The sequence below is a fragment of the Scleropages formosus genome, chromosome 12, assembly GCF_900964775.1.
Source record: "Scleropages formosus chromosome 12, fSclFor1.1, whole genome shotgun sequence".
Lineage (NCBI taxonomy): Eukaryota > Metazoa > Chordata > Actinopteri > Osteoglossiformes > Osteoglossidae > Scleropages > Scleropages formosus.
The window spans coordinates 1,504,324-1,520,821 of NC_041817.1; the positions used below are offsets into that span (position 1 = coordinate 1,504,324).

Consider the following 16,498-nt stretch of genomic DNA (forward strand, 5'->3'; position numbering starts at 1 on the left):
AAAGTGAAACATACTGGAATTCCACATCATTACCAATAAGGGGCAGATCAAATACTCGAAACTCGTGTTAAATTCCACTATCGCGCCGCCTCGTCGGTGGCCTCCGGAAAGAGCCGGGCTCCCCACACAGAGGCGCACGGTCGCACACAGCGGTCCGAAATAAAAAGGAATTGCCGCAAGCTGTTTTTTATTTTTTTACATGTGTAATCTGAATCCAAACAGGACTAAAAACAAAACAAATATGCGAAAGACAAACATCTCACTGCGGCCCTCATGTCCCACCATCATTTCTAATTAAAAACTGCCCTTGATAATGTCGAGAAATTATGCGGAGATTTGATATGTATTATTTAAAGCTTTAAGTCACTATGAATTGCCTCTAAAGAGAGGGCAAATGGGAAGTTAACGCATGTCACTTTGTGTACCGTGTCAATTGTCGTGGCGGAACTCAAATGGCTATTATTAGGCACACAAAATGTTTGACTTTCGGTGAGGCTCGACAGCTGATGATGTTTTACTTTCAGTCATGCGCACCCTCAGGCTCAGGAATTTTTCCCGGGCAGAACTGGGGCTCGTCCCAGGCGGTTTCTGCTCGAGCAGCTCCTTATCACGCCGAATTCGCCCTTACGGCATCTTGGCAAGTCCCGCACTGTTGCGATACACATACGCGCAACCCTAAAGTGACGACAAAAACCTGTTCAAGGACCAAAAGGGCCATGCAAGAGACCACCGTGGATGTGTGGAAAATTTCCAAATAGTCTTTCCGATGAACTGGGTGGAACGAACATTTGGCCAAGGTGAGTAAACTCTTGAACGTGAGGAATGTGTGGAGGAGACATACAGTATCTCCTCTTCCACTGAATAAGGAAGAATTACAGATTTACAGTGACAGTTAAAAGAAAAGGTACACAAAAACCCCATTTCTTTATTCAAAGTAGCCCCTCAACCCACCGTTTTACCTCTTTAACTTTACCAGCAGGCAGCTGCAGAAAAGAAGAAGCACAGTATCAAAACTGATGACCTGAAAATTCATTAATAAAACCTAAAGCATTTTAGAGGACAAGTAAGGGGTCGTCTTCTTGCCACCGACCGCGGAGGATTTCAGAGGTGACTGTTCACGAAAGAACCCCTGAAGAGCAGCACCTGCCGAGGAGCCTCTGCACAGATCAGGTCTTCGCTGCATCCCTGGAAGCGGCAAGTTGAGCGGCGATGCAAGAGTGCCCCCTGCAAGGATATGCGCCGCCTCCCACACTCTGTCTTTCGTGCTCCTCCGCGGCTGCATACATATAAATAAGAATTTATCCCCCGTCGCATAGCCCAGTTTCCCCTCTGTTGTTAACCGAGCGCTGTGGATGCAGCCCTTGCATTTGGACGACAGCACCTGAACACGGCCGCAGCCACGAGAAAGAAAAACGAGCAAGCGCCTAAGCGCCCTCTCGTACTGCAGCGCACAGACGACGGGAGAAATGACGTTGAGGGTAACGAAGGGAGGAATTGAACGCGCGCAAATCCCGGGGGTCATATTGCTCTCGGGGGACCGGAAGAGGAGGAACGGCACTGTTGAACAAACCAAAATCCAAGCAGAGTCGAGACAGATGCATAAATGCTGTAACGGCAGAAAATACAAATTTTACATTATTTGTGTTTAAAACTCAGGAGGTATACAAGAGAAATTAAATTCCACAGATTTTAAATCTTTGGCAGGAGGAGAAGCTGACAGGTGCAACAGCAAACTTCAGGTCTGCGTCAGTCTGGACTTAATGGGAAGGGACACAAATCCTCTTGAAGCAATATTTCATCTCCGTTCATCTCACAGTTCCTGCCATAAACTTCAAGACATCTCGTTTCCAGGAGCAACGCAATTACGTTTCCACAGTTAAAATGTACAATATGACAAAAGAGAAAGAAGAAAAACAACTGGAAAAGTGACTAGGATTGATAATTAAAGTGACTTGGGCTGACAGTTAGTTTAATATTGGCTGTGTCACAAAACGCAGCTGCCAGGGTAGATTGATGTTCACTCCCCGTCGCGGGTGACTCACCCATTTCCCTCCGATTATACCTGGAGACAAGCCGTCTCCCATCAAGCGATCAATCTCACCCACAAGGACAGCGGTAGCGTGGCTCGGCACGGCGCGTCTCCGCAAGTTACGCTCGATTCCACGGGGAAGGAGGGAGGACGGCGGCACCAAAAACCAGCCAAGCGATTTCCTCCTGACCGGCGGAGAGCGAGAGGTTCGCGATCGCCCCCGTCGTTCGTAGATCGGGCCGCCTGGGGCGTTCGCGGGCACAACTGCCAAGTCCTGACGGCGCTTACGGTCCCCCCCCCCCGTTAACGGGACCCTCGGCTGCAGCCTCCGGAAATTCGTCAGGAAAAAGTCGAGAAGCCGACGTGCCGCGTGGGCGCGACGACACCTTGGCCTCTTACAGCTCCCGCCTTCTGCCGACTCCTGGAGGCCGCCTCTCGTTGTCCCCCTCAGTCAACAGCCATATAATCATTTCTGCTGCACTTGGTCCAGCTGTGCAACGTGGGTACAAAGGAGGCCACTTTCCCCACCGGTACGCTGGCATCCGAATGAAGCCGGTTCGGGTAACAGAACCGTTGGAAATAATCTCATTAGATAAAAATCAGTCTTTCAAAAAATATGGCATAGCAATAGGCAGCAGCCAATCCTACTCCTCCATCCAATAAATCAAAGGATGCAGCGGTGGGGGGTGTGGATCACATGTAGTCACCGGAGTGAGAGCAGAGAGCATGGGGATAGGGTGCTGGGGGGGGGAGCGGTAAAAGCACGTTCCACAATCCAAACCCCCACGTTTCCTCGGGCTGAAGAAAGACGCAAATCACGGATACAAACGGGCCGGAGGAGAGGAAGAGCGGCTCTCTTAATGGCCGAGTCTATTAGCGCTGGTTATTAAATGCCTCGCTGGTTTAGAGTAGATGTGTAAAGTTCAGCGAGAAATGGGCATCCCGTCAGCCAAAATATTGTCGTTAGTGATAATTATACGACACAAAAAAGGCTTTTAATAAGACCCATACGCATGAAAGATGCCATTATGCATGGGGGGGGGGGCGGGGCGGGGCGGGACATTTCAGCAGTCTTCATTATTGCAGCGCTACTAAGTATAGCTTTACAGCTCAAAGTTGCCCTTTCTGAATTAACGTGCTCCTTCCCTCACGTGTCCCGGCCCGCAGCCTTACTGAGGACGTCACATTCCCATCCGCCTGCTTAGTGGCGAGAGCCAACTCCCCTCTCGCCGTCTCTTTTTAAAACGTTTGCGGCAGACGACTCTCGAGCCGCATCGGATGCGAACGAGTCGAAAAATCCACGACCGAAACGAACGGTACGACAGGGGGTCGTTTCCCTTCCCGAGATACAAAGCTGCGAAGTACGGTAAACGAGAAATGTTGTTGCCTGTTGTTTAGCCTCAAAAACCCTGACCCATTTTCATACTTTTCCATCAGGCCCGTGCACACAAAACACACACGTGAAACTAAGAAGCGCGAACGGCCGCATTACGAATTTTCAAAGCTACAAACTTTTTTTTTTTTTTTTAAATTGCACTTTCAGTAGCGGTGTAACTCAACCAGCGAGTGATGTGTGTTGACTCGCTGAGTCTATAAATGCACTTTAGCAGAGCAGGAGTGTGGGACCAGCTTGATTCAACTCCTTTCCACCGTGTTTACAACTCAAGTCTGATATTCATGAGTGTAACAAAAAAAAACAAGGTGGCACAGTGAGTAGTGCCGTTGTCTCATAGCGCCTGGGTGGTGCGAGAGGATGTGGGTTTGATCCCCACTCAGTCTGTGTGGAGTTTGAATGTTCTCTCTGTGTGCGTTTCCTCTGGGTGCTCTGGTTTCCTCCCACAGTCCAAAAATATGCTGTTCAGGTTCCCCCATAGTGTGTGAGTGACAGAGAGTGTGTTCCACTCATGTATGGATGAGTGACCCAGTGTTAGTAGTACATCTAACAGCGTAAGTCTCCTTGATGAATAATGTGTGGGGGTCTGATAACACTACATAGAGTTCATTGGAAGTTGCTTTGGAGAAAAGCGTCTGCTAAGTGAATAAATGTAAACACAAAAACTTGAGAATGCAACAAGATCCAAAAGACCGATATGAGTTCAGGCGGCGCGACGCAACGTGACAGAGCTGCACACAACTGCAGGAGGCATCCGAGCAAAAACCCTTCAATTCTAACTCGGAATACCTTCGCGCACGACTTTTGATCCGTCCTCCCCGCACACGCAAACACGCTGTCGCATCGCATCCGCAAAGGCCGTCCCTCGCGGTGCCGCCACAGCGTGGAGAGCCCCGAAAGCTGACCTTAACCCGGAGCCAAAACACTCCAGCGTTATTTAAAGAATCCGGCGTAAAAAGCAGCGTGCCGAAAGGCCTCGCATTTTCAAGGCGGCCACAGATCAGGCTAACCCCTGCCTACACGTTAATTCACTTTATTTACGCTGCCTTTCCAGGGCTCCTATTGGGGCTCTCATCTCGGAACTTGCGCATTTACGAGCAACGATGAGCGAAAGCGCGACGCGCGAACAATGACACGGCAAGATAATTGCTTCTCCCCCTAGATCCAGGTAAAATCAGTCGCATCGCCTTTTCGGGGGCAGCGTAAAGGCAGCCCTACCGCAAAGGAGGAGGTCCACCTCTGCATCGACACCGTCGAAATACGAGCAAACGCTGGATGATGGATAGCCTGTCATCGTGAACACGAGATCTGCAGGTTGTACCCTTTACTGTGATATTTACATTTATTCATTTCGCAGGCGCTTTTCTCCCAAGCAACGTGCATCTCGTAGAAAATACAACGTGTGCATAACCTTAGCAGAAAGAGACACTTGGATGCAGATGCGTGATTCTTAAGTGCAGTTTGTTTCTTTCCACCAAATATATGAACCAATGTTCATCACGCGAGTAGCTGCATCAAACTTTATCCGAATATCAACGATTCCTAATCGCCTTCCTAATAATACAGATATTTTTTAATATATAAACATTTATGTTACACTACAGGAGTGGCTGCGTGAAGGTTTATCCATTGTTTAGCAGGTATGATCTCAAAGTTATGGTGCATGAACACTAGAACTTTATATTTAAGCTGAATTGCTCAAATGTACCCAGCTGTATAATAAGGTATAAGAAATAAAATAGTTTTCAAAAAAAAAAAAAAAAAAAAAAAAAAAAAAAAGTAGGCTACTTCAGAAATAATGCTGTTTTGTTTCTTCTGAATGAGAATTATGTTACAGTAGATTTAAAGGTTTTTGCATTGTTGTGGAAATGCACGCGAAGCAACGAGCAACGTCGATTATGAATGCGATAAATAAACGAAAACTGTAATGCCAAAGAGGGAAACTGCAAGGCTGCAGCAGCGCATGACACGTGCACACAACGTAACTGCAAATCCAGGATGTGATTTTCCACGCAAAAGAAAGTTTCCTAGGTATAGAAACTGATTTATATTTGTGGTTAAAAAAATACATGATAAATACTCTTCCTTTCTGAAAGGCGACGAGAAGGGAGTTGAGAGCCAACGAAGCTGCTGGTCTTACCCGTCCAGCAGATCACACAGTGCAAATGGGTAACGCGCTACTTTGGTATGCGATTTAAGGACATCTCCTAATTCCTGCTGCCTGGGTGGAATGTGAGGGACAATCGGAAGCATCAGCAGCTATTCTGCCTGCGAGTCACGTCGCTCTGCAAAGTGCGGACGTGTTTGTGGTATTCGCGTTGCCGGTACAACAGGGCCCGAGATTGCCTCCAGCCTCCATTCTCTCCGCAATATCAGCTTGAACGTTGCTTTCCCATTTTAAAGCATTCTTCTCTGCGCACAACTACAGAGAAATTCCATTTTGCTCTCCCTCTCTCACACACACACAGTCCAATAAAACATCTCTGAATCCGCTTTCTCTATAGGACCTGGTTATGGAAAGAAGCAGAGTCCCCCATCAATCCCAAAAGCAAATGTCAACAGAAACCCCACTGTGTTCAAGGAGCACACATCATGCATGAGTGGGATTTCTTTAAAAAGCTACATTTCGCTATATCAGCTTTAGAGAAGTTGTATACTAACAACACGGCTTTAAAAAAAAAAAAAAAAAAAAAAAACCCCAACATGGTTTCAAGTTTATCGGCATCCACTTTAAAAGGTTAAGTTTCCTGCACTGTAGCGTGATGCAATGAAGTGGACCAGAAACACAAGCAAACTTATCACGGCAACAATACGAAAGCGCTGCTACAGCACAGAGGGAGCCTCACCCCTCCAACACATTGTTTCCGTGCCTTTGTGTTCGCCTCCTGGGCAAAGCCGCTCGGCCGAATTTGAACGTGGTAAATGTTCTTTGTGTAGTGCCCAGAGAAATGGAATTACGGGTTACGCTGGCTCCTCAACTTATAAACACAATTGTGACTGGAAGTCTAGCTGTAACTCATTTTTGCTCTAACTTCGAAGTTGATTTTACCACCAACTCGGAATCAACAAAAGTTTAACCCTTTGTCCAACTGAGGGTCGCGGTGGTCCAGGGTCCATCCTTGGGGCATCATGCTATTAGGATGGGACACCAGCCGACTCCAGGTAATTTTAAAAATACATTGTCTCCACAAACTAATTTAATGCTGAAGCAGGATTTGTTCATGACGTAAACCTGTGCAACATTTGTCATCTTGTTATTAAGGACTAACAGCAACATTCAGCAGGTGCATTTTACTGACACCTATTGGCTGGAGGCGGAAACACAGGTTGCATCCGATCACTTACACAGGGAAATGTGAGAATATAAAAAAGATTAAACAAAACAGATATATAAAAAAAAAAAAAAAAAAAAAACCACACACACACATTCTTAAATTCCTTCAACTGTTTGTAACACGAGCAGCCAGTTAAATTTGTTGAATAATGCTCAGACTCAGAGATGCCACTGTGCTTTCTGTTGGAAAAGGAGAAGTAGACGGGGAGAGGCGTCCTACAGGGGACAGTCTCTCTGCACAGTCACCTGGTACATAAGTCCTATTTCTCTTCATTAAAAAAGAAAATTCCTGTTGTATCCAGAAAATCCCACAAAAACCCATTTTCCTTCATCATTATCCAATAGAAACTTCAGCCCAGCAAAGTTTTACTACAGCAACTGCTATGAAGGATACGTTGAGGTATGTGGCCCTTAGCATCACTACACCAGTGCTGGAGAGAACCTGTGATCCATCTGTTCTCTGTCTGAGTGAATTAGAAAATACATGATCAGATTTCCGGTTAACAGATTTGCATCAGAGGTAATTGCTGTAATTAGTCTTTACGGTTGGCAACACCTGGGAGGTGTTACAGGGAGGGCCATATGGGGGAGCGGGGTGGCCCTCTATGTCACTGCCTTGGACTTACACTCAGGCATGAAATTCGGCACATTTCCCGCGTAGCACTACATGACAAGCTTTTCAAATAACTTCCGAAAGGTGTGAAGAGGAACAAAAATTATCCGAGACAACTACAACACAACCGAAAGGGAAAAATCCAAACCACTTAAGGCAGACTTTATTCAACAGAGAAGAGAGAGAGAGAGGGGGGTGCGGGGGAATCAATGCACTGCAGAGTGCAACATGTTCTGTGGCAAAATACCAAGAAAGGCAGCTCAACAAACCTTACCATGCTCCACAAAGGAGAGGTACTAGTCAAATAGTAGGAACAGGGCTAGCATAGTGGTTCGAGCTACTGCCTTTGGACCCAAAGTTTGCAGGTTTGCACTGTACTTACCCGAAATTGCTCCAGATAAATTACCCAGCTGTATAAATGGTGTAAATAATTGTAAGTAGCTTCACAGTGTAAGTCACTTTGGAGAAAAGCATCAGCTAAATGAATAAATGTAAATGTAGCTGAAGAACAAGCCTCAGTTAGATGTGGACGGTGTCAGCTGTCCAACCACAGTGGTGTGTTGAGCTGTGTTCTGTGCCGACGGTTGGACATCTCTTGAGGTGCATCAGCACCGGGATTTTTGGTACGCTTCCTTACAAAACAGTGGAGGCAGGTAGCGTAGCCTGGGTTCAAACGCCACATGCCACTGTGGTGCCCTCGATCAAGGTACTTACCCTGAATTGAACCAGTAACAATTACCCAGCTACATACATGGGTAAATCAGTGTAAGTAGCTTAACACTAAGACTTTTGAGAGAAAAGTGTGACTTAAATGAAGAAATTAAATAAAAGTTGTGGCCCCGGGTTCCGTGGAGGATGAACCAATCGCCGTAGAAAGACTCAAAACAGTGTGTGCTCCAACACGCATGGCGCTCTCAGGGTAGGATGGCACCTGATCCGGGGCGTGCCAGCAGGGCTCAGGGTTTCGTCGCGGCATCCAGCTCAGGCCCGGTTTGACGGAAGGGAGACGTGCTCTTCACCCAGACAGGCGCTCATTGTCTGGCTAATCTTCCAAATTGCTGACACGTTCTGTGGCCTCAGCAGTCACGGACTGCGCAGCCCTTTCCAACATTTATCTCTGCATCCAGTCAGATAGCGTTTATCCACACGCATCCATCCAGATTAACCTCTACAGGCCGTTCTGCAAGAGACATCTTTTCCATACACTCCTTGTGACAAGACCTGTTTAATCACAGCCAGCTGGAACCATGGCGCCTTTGAAAAAAAGAAAAGAAAAAAAAAAAAAAAGTCTTCTGAGATGTAAAAAGCTTGTCTTTGTTTCCTACACTGTCCAAATTAATAAATAAAAATATACCTGCCACTCCGTGAATCTCATATGGATAAGCTCTTTAAACAATTCATGGATATATTTATATAGCTTCTCCTGTGCCCAAAATAGGAACACTTCTACCACTTGCTGGCCTCTACACCAACACACAGCTAAGCAGAACAATGGAAATAGATTTCTCTTCCCCCGTATAATTTCCACAATATACAGCTTGTGGTTTTCTTCATGGAAAGAACTACTTCCCGCCTTCTCAAACTACCAAATGTGGGGATTAATAAATAAGACTTCCACAAAAGCATTACATCAGAAGGTCACAGCAGAAAACATCTGTAAAAGCTGCCGTTTCTTCTGTAAGAATGACAGCAGAATAAACTTTGGAGTATGGAAGTTTCAGAATCCAGTTCATTCACATATATTAAAGATGGAAAGAGCAAATGGGTGAACATTAAGCTATGGCCCTGGAAAAACTGGTTCCTCACCACCCTGAGAATGGCCCAGAATCCATGAACCATAAGGGTTATAATGGATAATGACAAATTTTGCAGACCCACGTTCTGCCACCCATTGCTGGTTGTAACCATTTGCATTCATTCACCTGAGGTTTATCTCCAAAGTGACTTACACTGTTAAGCTACCTACAACTATTTACTCATTTATACAGCCAAGTAATTTTACTGGAGTAATTTAGTACCTTGCTCAAGGGTAGTACAGCACTGGCAGGATTAGAAAGTGCAACCTACAGATGTGAAGGCAGCAGCTCTATCAGCCCTAACTAATCACGATTACTGATTATTATATTTGCAAATCCTCGAGCGTTTGACTGATACAGCCAGTATTCAGGCCTCCGAGATAGTTTAAAGTGCACAAATCCTTAAAATCTAGTTCGAACGAGATATGCAATTAAAAAAATGGCTCCTTCTAAAACAGCAATCATTTATTCAGTGAAATATTACATAATGCTTGGAAGCCATATTTTCATCCTTTCGCAGGAAAACAGAGTAAATACAAAGGATGGGAATGTAAAATACCTGTTTTGGTTGAGATGGTTATCCAACAGGGCACTCTGGGCGTGCGGTACACAGCAAACGTGTGGAGATTACGAAATACGCCACAAGGCCCACATTCCCCAGAAACGCTGTTTGGCATTTTACCTTCCACAAATTCCTCATAAAACAATAACCTCACTGTTGCCCTGGCACAGAGGTGAAAGAGGCAGCACAGAGATATTGAAAGGCAGCATATTTTTAGTCCACTGCAGTGGTGTGACTTTCATACTTTCTACATCTTATGTTTGGTTCTCATCTGGAAACTTCAAGGAAGAAGTATGTTAACAATGTGAAAAACACACAACAAATACTATGTTTTTACATTTATTCATTTAGCTGATGCTTTTCTCCAAAGTCACTTACAATGTTAAGATTATAATCACTACCAGCTTACAATTATTTACCCATTTATACAGCTGGGTCATTTTGCTGGAGCAATTTAGGGTAAGTACGTTGCTCAAAGGTACTACAGCCAGAAGTAGGGATCAAACCTTCAACCTTTGGATCCAAAGGCAGTAACTCTACCCACTACACTACCAGCTGTTTTTCAGCTTAAAAATTTAAAACATTTACCCGCTAAACCACCCAAATTCAGCTTTTAATGAAATTATATAGCGTAGCCCGAGTACTCTTACACATTTGACAAAGAAATGTATTCTATTGCTATGGTCCACAGTAGACGCTTCCTCTACAAACATGTGGTTCACTTGACTGACTGATTAGGAGAATTTGAACTGCATCATAATTCCAATGAATTCTGGAATGTCTGCTCACCCTCCTGGACCGACTTGACCACCCATAGTGAAAACTGGAGCCCTTCGGCCTTGTGCTGTGCTTACTTGCAGTAAACCGAGTATCGATATGAAAGTAACCTTAAACACTTGTAGGACTGACCTGTACATGTCTCTGCAATGCGATTTTTGCCTACCTGTGCTTTTCGTACTTAAATTAGATGCGAGGAGAACTAGAATGTAACATCACATTTAAATCCTTGTTTAAGTTCTAAAATTTATCAGAGCAGATTTCAGGGCTCAGATGCTAAACACGGACATGATCTCTCAGGGTCGAGTACCATTCAACGTAATGCAACATGAGCGCTAGGTTAAGCAAACACACTCACACACCAACTGCAGGATGCCAAGAGATTGCAGCAGAACACACACTGGGACACCAGGGTAAAGCACAGTTTGCCCTTCTCATGCAAACAGCACCTGTTCCATCATTTGGTGAAAGCGCTCGTTCCACACTGTACATTAACTTGAGCATCTTTAAGCACACTTTAATTTCAACGATTATCTACTCAGTAGGTGTACATTTCTACAAGGTACAATTCGAATAAAGCATCTTGCTGCAGAGCCTAAGAGCAGGGCGTGAGACTTAAACCATTAACCCTCTGGGTAGAAGTGTTCGGCACAGGCAGCGAATGCGAGCTCTGCGTTCGCCGTCCTTGTGCTCAGTGGCGCTGCTGAAGCGCAAGGCCTTTGCAGCGTAAAGCTGATCAGAAATGATGTTTCATACAAAGCAGCCATTGTGCCACGGAATTTCGCTTCACCCAACAGAAAAGCCTCGAGAGAAAGGTCTAATTTGTCTCATTTAAGCAGACTCCTTCAATGCGTGTTCACTGTCGCTCATGTGTATCACGAGGTGCTTTCGCCTGCCGCCCAGCTGACCGCTACGGGGGGGGCGGCGGCACGGACAGAAATGCTCGACCTATATGCTCAGTGAGGGAGACGAGGGTAGAGGGACACCCTGTAGAAGTCCACTGAGGGGGAACCTGGCCTGACTGGAGGTCCACCTTGGATCACGTACACGGTAAATCTGACACAGTTAAATGGCCGTCGTGGAGTCCTCCAGTCTTACTGCAAAACCCCAGAGCAGACAACCCCACGAAAAGAAGACCTTAAACATATTACTACTAATCCATATTTACCTGATTAATCTCACAATCTACATATACTACAAGAAGTTAACTACAAGTGTCTACTCATCCACACAATAGAGCAATGCAACACACATACTCACACACTATAGGCAGTTCAGGGTCACTGTGGGAGGAAACCAGAGCACCTGGATGAAACCCACAGGAAAATGAGGGAAACGTGCCAACTCCACACAGACTGATCCAGATTCGAACCCGCATCCAGAGCCCAGAAGCTGAGAGGCACCACCACTACTCGGCGAGGTAACCATGCACACGTGGCCTGTAGGTGAGAAACACTCTAATAGGAACACTGCGCAAACTAAAGCACAGGACATAGTATATTCTGCAATCCCTTTCATGCAGAGCTTTGAACTGTGGGAAAACTTCAGAAGCTAACAGGTTACACAATTGAATATGACATTAGTAATCTTAGACAGCCAGCTGCATTACGCTCAGCACTTTGCACGAGCTTTGATTTTCTACATGCAAGACCAGACATAACACACATTCTGACATCTGTTCTGAGGCCACCCCCCCAGTATATCCACATCTACGAATTAAGATACAGTAAAGACAGCATGGTATAAAATTAAAGCAGACACAGAGTCCTAGATCAAAAAGCCCATTTATAGATGCTTCCCCTGTATTTATATTCCATTATATAAACTGTGTGCTGAAATAAGGTAGGCCTATGTAACACCTCCCACTGTACGAAGGTTTGAGGACCTACTGCCCACACTCAGCAAAAGCCACGTGTCATCTGTTTATGTAGTTGAACTTAGAATCAAAAACAGAACAATCAGCATCAGCAAGAAGCCTTGACAGCCCCCCTCCCCGAAGAAAGCATTGCACTGTCTTCTTGATTTGTGCTCAGGCTGATCCCAACACTGCAGTAAGTGATGTGTCACCGCTTCGGCATTCTGGGGGAGAACCAGTCTGTTGCTGTCCTGCTCCGGGAGGAACATGGGACGTGTGCTCATCTCCCACCTGGCCTGTGATGTAGACAGCGCTCCTTCGAATGAAATCCCGTGGCTTGGGCTCTAGGCACATGGTGCTAACACAGCACGGACACATGGACAGCTCAGCGTAGCGCAGTCCCAGTCCAACGGGACAGGTCCGGCCAAGACCAGACCGCAGGGCCTCTGCACGCTTCAGAACACACTGTCCGCAGGACTGAATAACACTCATCCTTCTATTCACCAGCTCACCAGTGTCCCAATCTTTTATTATGCTACGACAAATTTTACACTCACATTATGCGAATATAAAGGAGGTATCTAAAATTTCTGAACAAAATATTGACAAGGCTGGTTCAGCGCTACAGATTTAAGTGTTTCAGTGATTGTATGACAGCCCATACAAACTCTGGTTACCTTTACAGATAGCAGACTTCTTGGTAGTTTATGACACTTTGAAATTTTGCAATTTTTTGTCCCCATTTTAAAAAAATCTTTAGCAAAACACACTTTAAAATGCACATTCTGCATAAAAAAAAAAAAAAAAAAAAAAAAAAACCCATAAAAGATATGATACGAGGTGTACAAAGCCAAGTGGTACATAAAGCCTTTCTCGCCGCTGCAGAATAACGAGGCGGCGACGGTGAGACAAAACAAGAGGCACGTTTTATGCAGCTCAGCAACACCTGATCAAGGCGACCACAGCCGGTAGGAGTCGTTCACACACCCGGCACATCTGCACCGCAGGGAGAAGCGGTTCTGCCTGAGAGATGCGGCTCGGTCCGGCCTTGGGCTGCACCTGGACAAGCTCAACATGGGACGGCATTCCCAGATCACGCCAAACTGTTCGTGAAGAGATCAGAATTCAAGAGAACACAAACATCACCGGCGAAGCTGTGGGTAGCTCTTCTGAACGTGAAAGCTTTAAGAAAGCAAAAGATGATGAATATCTACCGTTCTTCCTGGTGTGTGCGTGTGCGTGTGTGTGAGAGAACGCCGAACGCTCGGCTCATTCTCGCCTTCGTGCAAAGGCTGGTGGAGGATCAGGGCTGGAGTACGCGAAGCATCACGCACAACCTCAGCCTCCAGTAGCAGAGGTGTGTGTAGTAGAAGAAAAAACGAGCCCGTCAGATGGATTTCGCACAGAGGCCAGAGCTCAGAGACCGAGTTAAAAGCACCCTGTGGGCGATCTAGAAGTTTCTTTTATTATTACTCCTTATATAGCTAATGTCTTTGTCCAAGGTCACCTACAGTGTTAGATGAGCAATGTTACAGTGATGCACTCATTAGACAGCTGGAAATCTACCCTGATCTGGGTGATTCAGACCCAGAACCCTGAGACCGCAAGGCCACAGCCCTGAGCGCTGCCTCCCCCCCAGTGGAGTTGTGCCATCGCATACACCACTCACATTACGCAGGCACTTCGGTACTCGGTATTTAGCAGTAGGTATCTGGTGAAATAACGAAAACTGACATTTGAAAGCCACAAAATATTTAGGTTATTTTCAACAGCCCCTGGCTTGCAGAGAAAAGGAAGCAGGTGGCATAGTGTTTGGAGCCGCATTCTTCCCTCCAAGGTCCCTGGTTCAGACCCCATCTCCTGCTGTGGTATCCCTGGGATCAAGGTAGGTCACTGACTTAGTTACCCTGAATCGATACAGTAATGCCACCCAGCTGTATAAACGGGAAAACCACTGTAAGTAGAAAAGGGTCAAATAGGTAAATGTAGCTTAGTGTAATCAAATATATTCGTAAATGAGCCTCGAGAAAATAAATAAGCAAACAGTATGAAAAAATAGCACGACTGGAGTGTGGTACTGACACGCTACATTGCATTCTGCGCTAGTCTCTCGTATCTAGCTGAGCAATTATACTAAAATAAATAGTGAAAACTATTATATTTATGATTCGACTAAAAAAGAAAATATCAATTTGCCTGCCAATTAAATTTTAATGTCCAGCTGTGGCGGTTTATTGCTGCCTCAGTTCATTTAGAACAAAATTAAAATCACTTCGCACGCGAAACGCTGGAATCAAATGCTGTGTGTGTGTGTCGCACGAATTCGACTTTCTGTGAGGCGCGAATAAGGAGTGACCGCTACGGTAGGCGGGGAACCGTTGATCTCTACGCGCCCTGAGGCGACAGGGTGAGGGTCCGGGGTTCGAGGTATCGGTCGGTCAGGTCCCGCCACACCGTGGCGGCGAACGTCGCGAGGAGCCCCGATCGGGACACCGGGCGAAACACTCGGACAAGGCGCTCGCGCGCGCTCCTCGTCAGCCTGGCGGGGTCGCGAGAGCACAGACACGTCCGCAAGCGCGCGCCTCGCAACCAACGTCCGCGCTTCCTCGAGTCCATCTGAACTTCTTTAGCACCTGTGTGAATTTACCCGGACGAGTTTGATCGAGCGGTTTCGACCATGTCGAAATAATATACTCTGTGGGGAGAGGAGTGAAGACGCACAGCACAGCATCGCCCTCGGATATGAAGCTCACACGCGGCGCACCGCCTGTAGCGCTTTCACGTGAACAGTGAGTTAGCAGGTCCGCGCGGTCACGGCGCATGATCCAGTGAGCGCGAACCGTTCCCGCATCCGAGCGCGTGCCCACTCACGCCCCGGCATGAGTTTGGGAAGGAGATGCGGTGCAGAAGGAGCAGCATTCCTGACATTCCGGAACACACACTCACTCATCGCACACACTGACTGACCGATCCGATCGCACACCTGCCTGTTCCAGCCACCAGCAGCGCAAACACACCTTCTCTCACGCTGAACAACATCATGAACATGTCGAAGCGAGAAGACTCAGAGCACCGCGAGAGATGGACAGATTACTACATCGCAGTCAACCTCGCCGGTGCTCATCTGATCTGTCAAGGATGCTGTGTAGTATACTACTAGTACTAGTAGGTAATTCACAGCGGAAAGATCACAGCTAATCCACTTAACGCAGGTCTTAGTTTATGCACGCGCGGTACAGTAGTATTCCTACAATTTACAAACGTGTCCGCTGGCAAAACTAAAAGTACGATGTGCACAGACAGAGGAGAGAGACGCAGACGGAGCTCACCAGCCGGGCGCCCGTTGCGTGCTGGAGTAAATGCAGATTTCTGTAAAAAAAAAAAAAAAAAAAAAAACCAAACGAATCTTACCGTGAGGAGGAGTGGAGTTACCGCAGACCGAGTGCGCTGCAGAAGAACGCCATCCGTGCATGCAGACTTATCGATATGCAGGTGGAAAGTGAAGGAAGCAGCACGCGAACCCCACTTGTGCAACCATCTAATTGGTGTCCATAGCTGGGCTCGAGACTCGTCCTTTCGCCAGTGCCACTGACCGAGGAGTAGAGCCACGTATGACGTCAGCTCACCAAGGGCTTCCAGCCCCTGACTCCATTGGGCATGCGAGGGAGAAGCGTGGTTTTCATTGGGCAGAGCTGTTGTCAAATTGACCAATCACTGGCCGCCTCTGTGTCTCCTTGGTTACAAGTTTTGTCAACCAACGGTGAGAATGGAAAGAAGCAAGCAGTAATGAGGTACAGAAAGCAAACCACATACATAGATATCATATGCGCTATTCGATGGGCTCTAAAATTGCAAGCTGACTTCAGGTCCAAGTTAAGATGTGACACCAGTTATCTATTTGCTACATTTAGGACATTTCGTGTTTTGTCGCTTAAACACATGTGCGTTTGGAATCTCCAAATCTATTGACTATTCGTTAGCTGATTTACCTTATTTACTGTATTAGTTCAATTTAAGTACCTTACTCCTGGCCACTACACTGGAAGGTGGGTTCGAATCATGTTCTTCAATGGCAAAGTGACTGCTTTCACCAGTACGCCACCTACTGATCTACTAATTGTAGTTTCTACAATACCAAA

At 46.3% G+C, this 16,498-nt stretch overlaps 2 protein-coding genes across 5 annotated transcripts in view; one reads left to right on the forward strand and one right to left on the reverse strand.

Moving 5' to 3' along the window:
* Positions 1 to 15,934, reverse strand: part of pkp4 (plakophilin 4) — an 86,679-nt gene extending 70,745 nt beyond the window's left edge. For all 4 annotated transcript variants that reach the window (XM_029256732.1, XM_029256730.1, XM_029256731.1 and 1 more), the window contains exon 1: positions 15,771 to 15,934. In XM_029256732.1, coding sequence (XP_029112565.1) covers positions 15,771 to 15,831 — 61 coding nt within the window. In that variant the 5' untranslated portion in view covers positions 15,832 to 15,934. The remainder of the gene's footprint in view (positions 1 to 15,770) is intronic.
* Positions 15,935 to 16,115: 181 nt separating this feature from the next.
* The window catches only part of LOC108927918 (coiled-coil domain-containing protein 148-like), a 31,588-nt gene continuing 31,205 nt past the window's right edge, over positions 16,116 to 16,498 (forward strand). The window contains exon 1 of the mRNA XM_018741548.1: positions 16,116 to 16,150. The gene's annotated coding sequence lies outside the window, so the exon portion shown is untranslated. The remainder of the gene's footprint in view (positions 16,151 to 16,498) is intronic.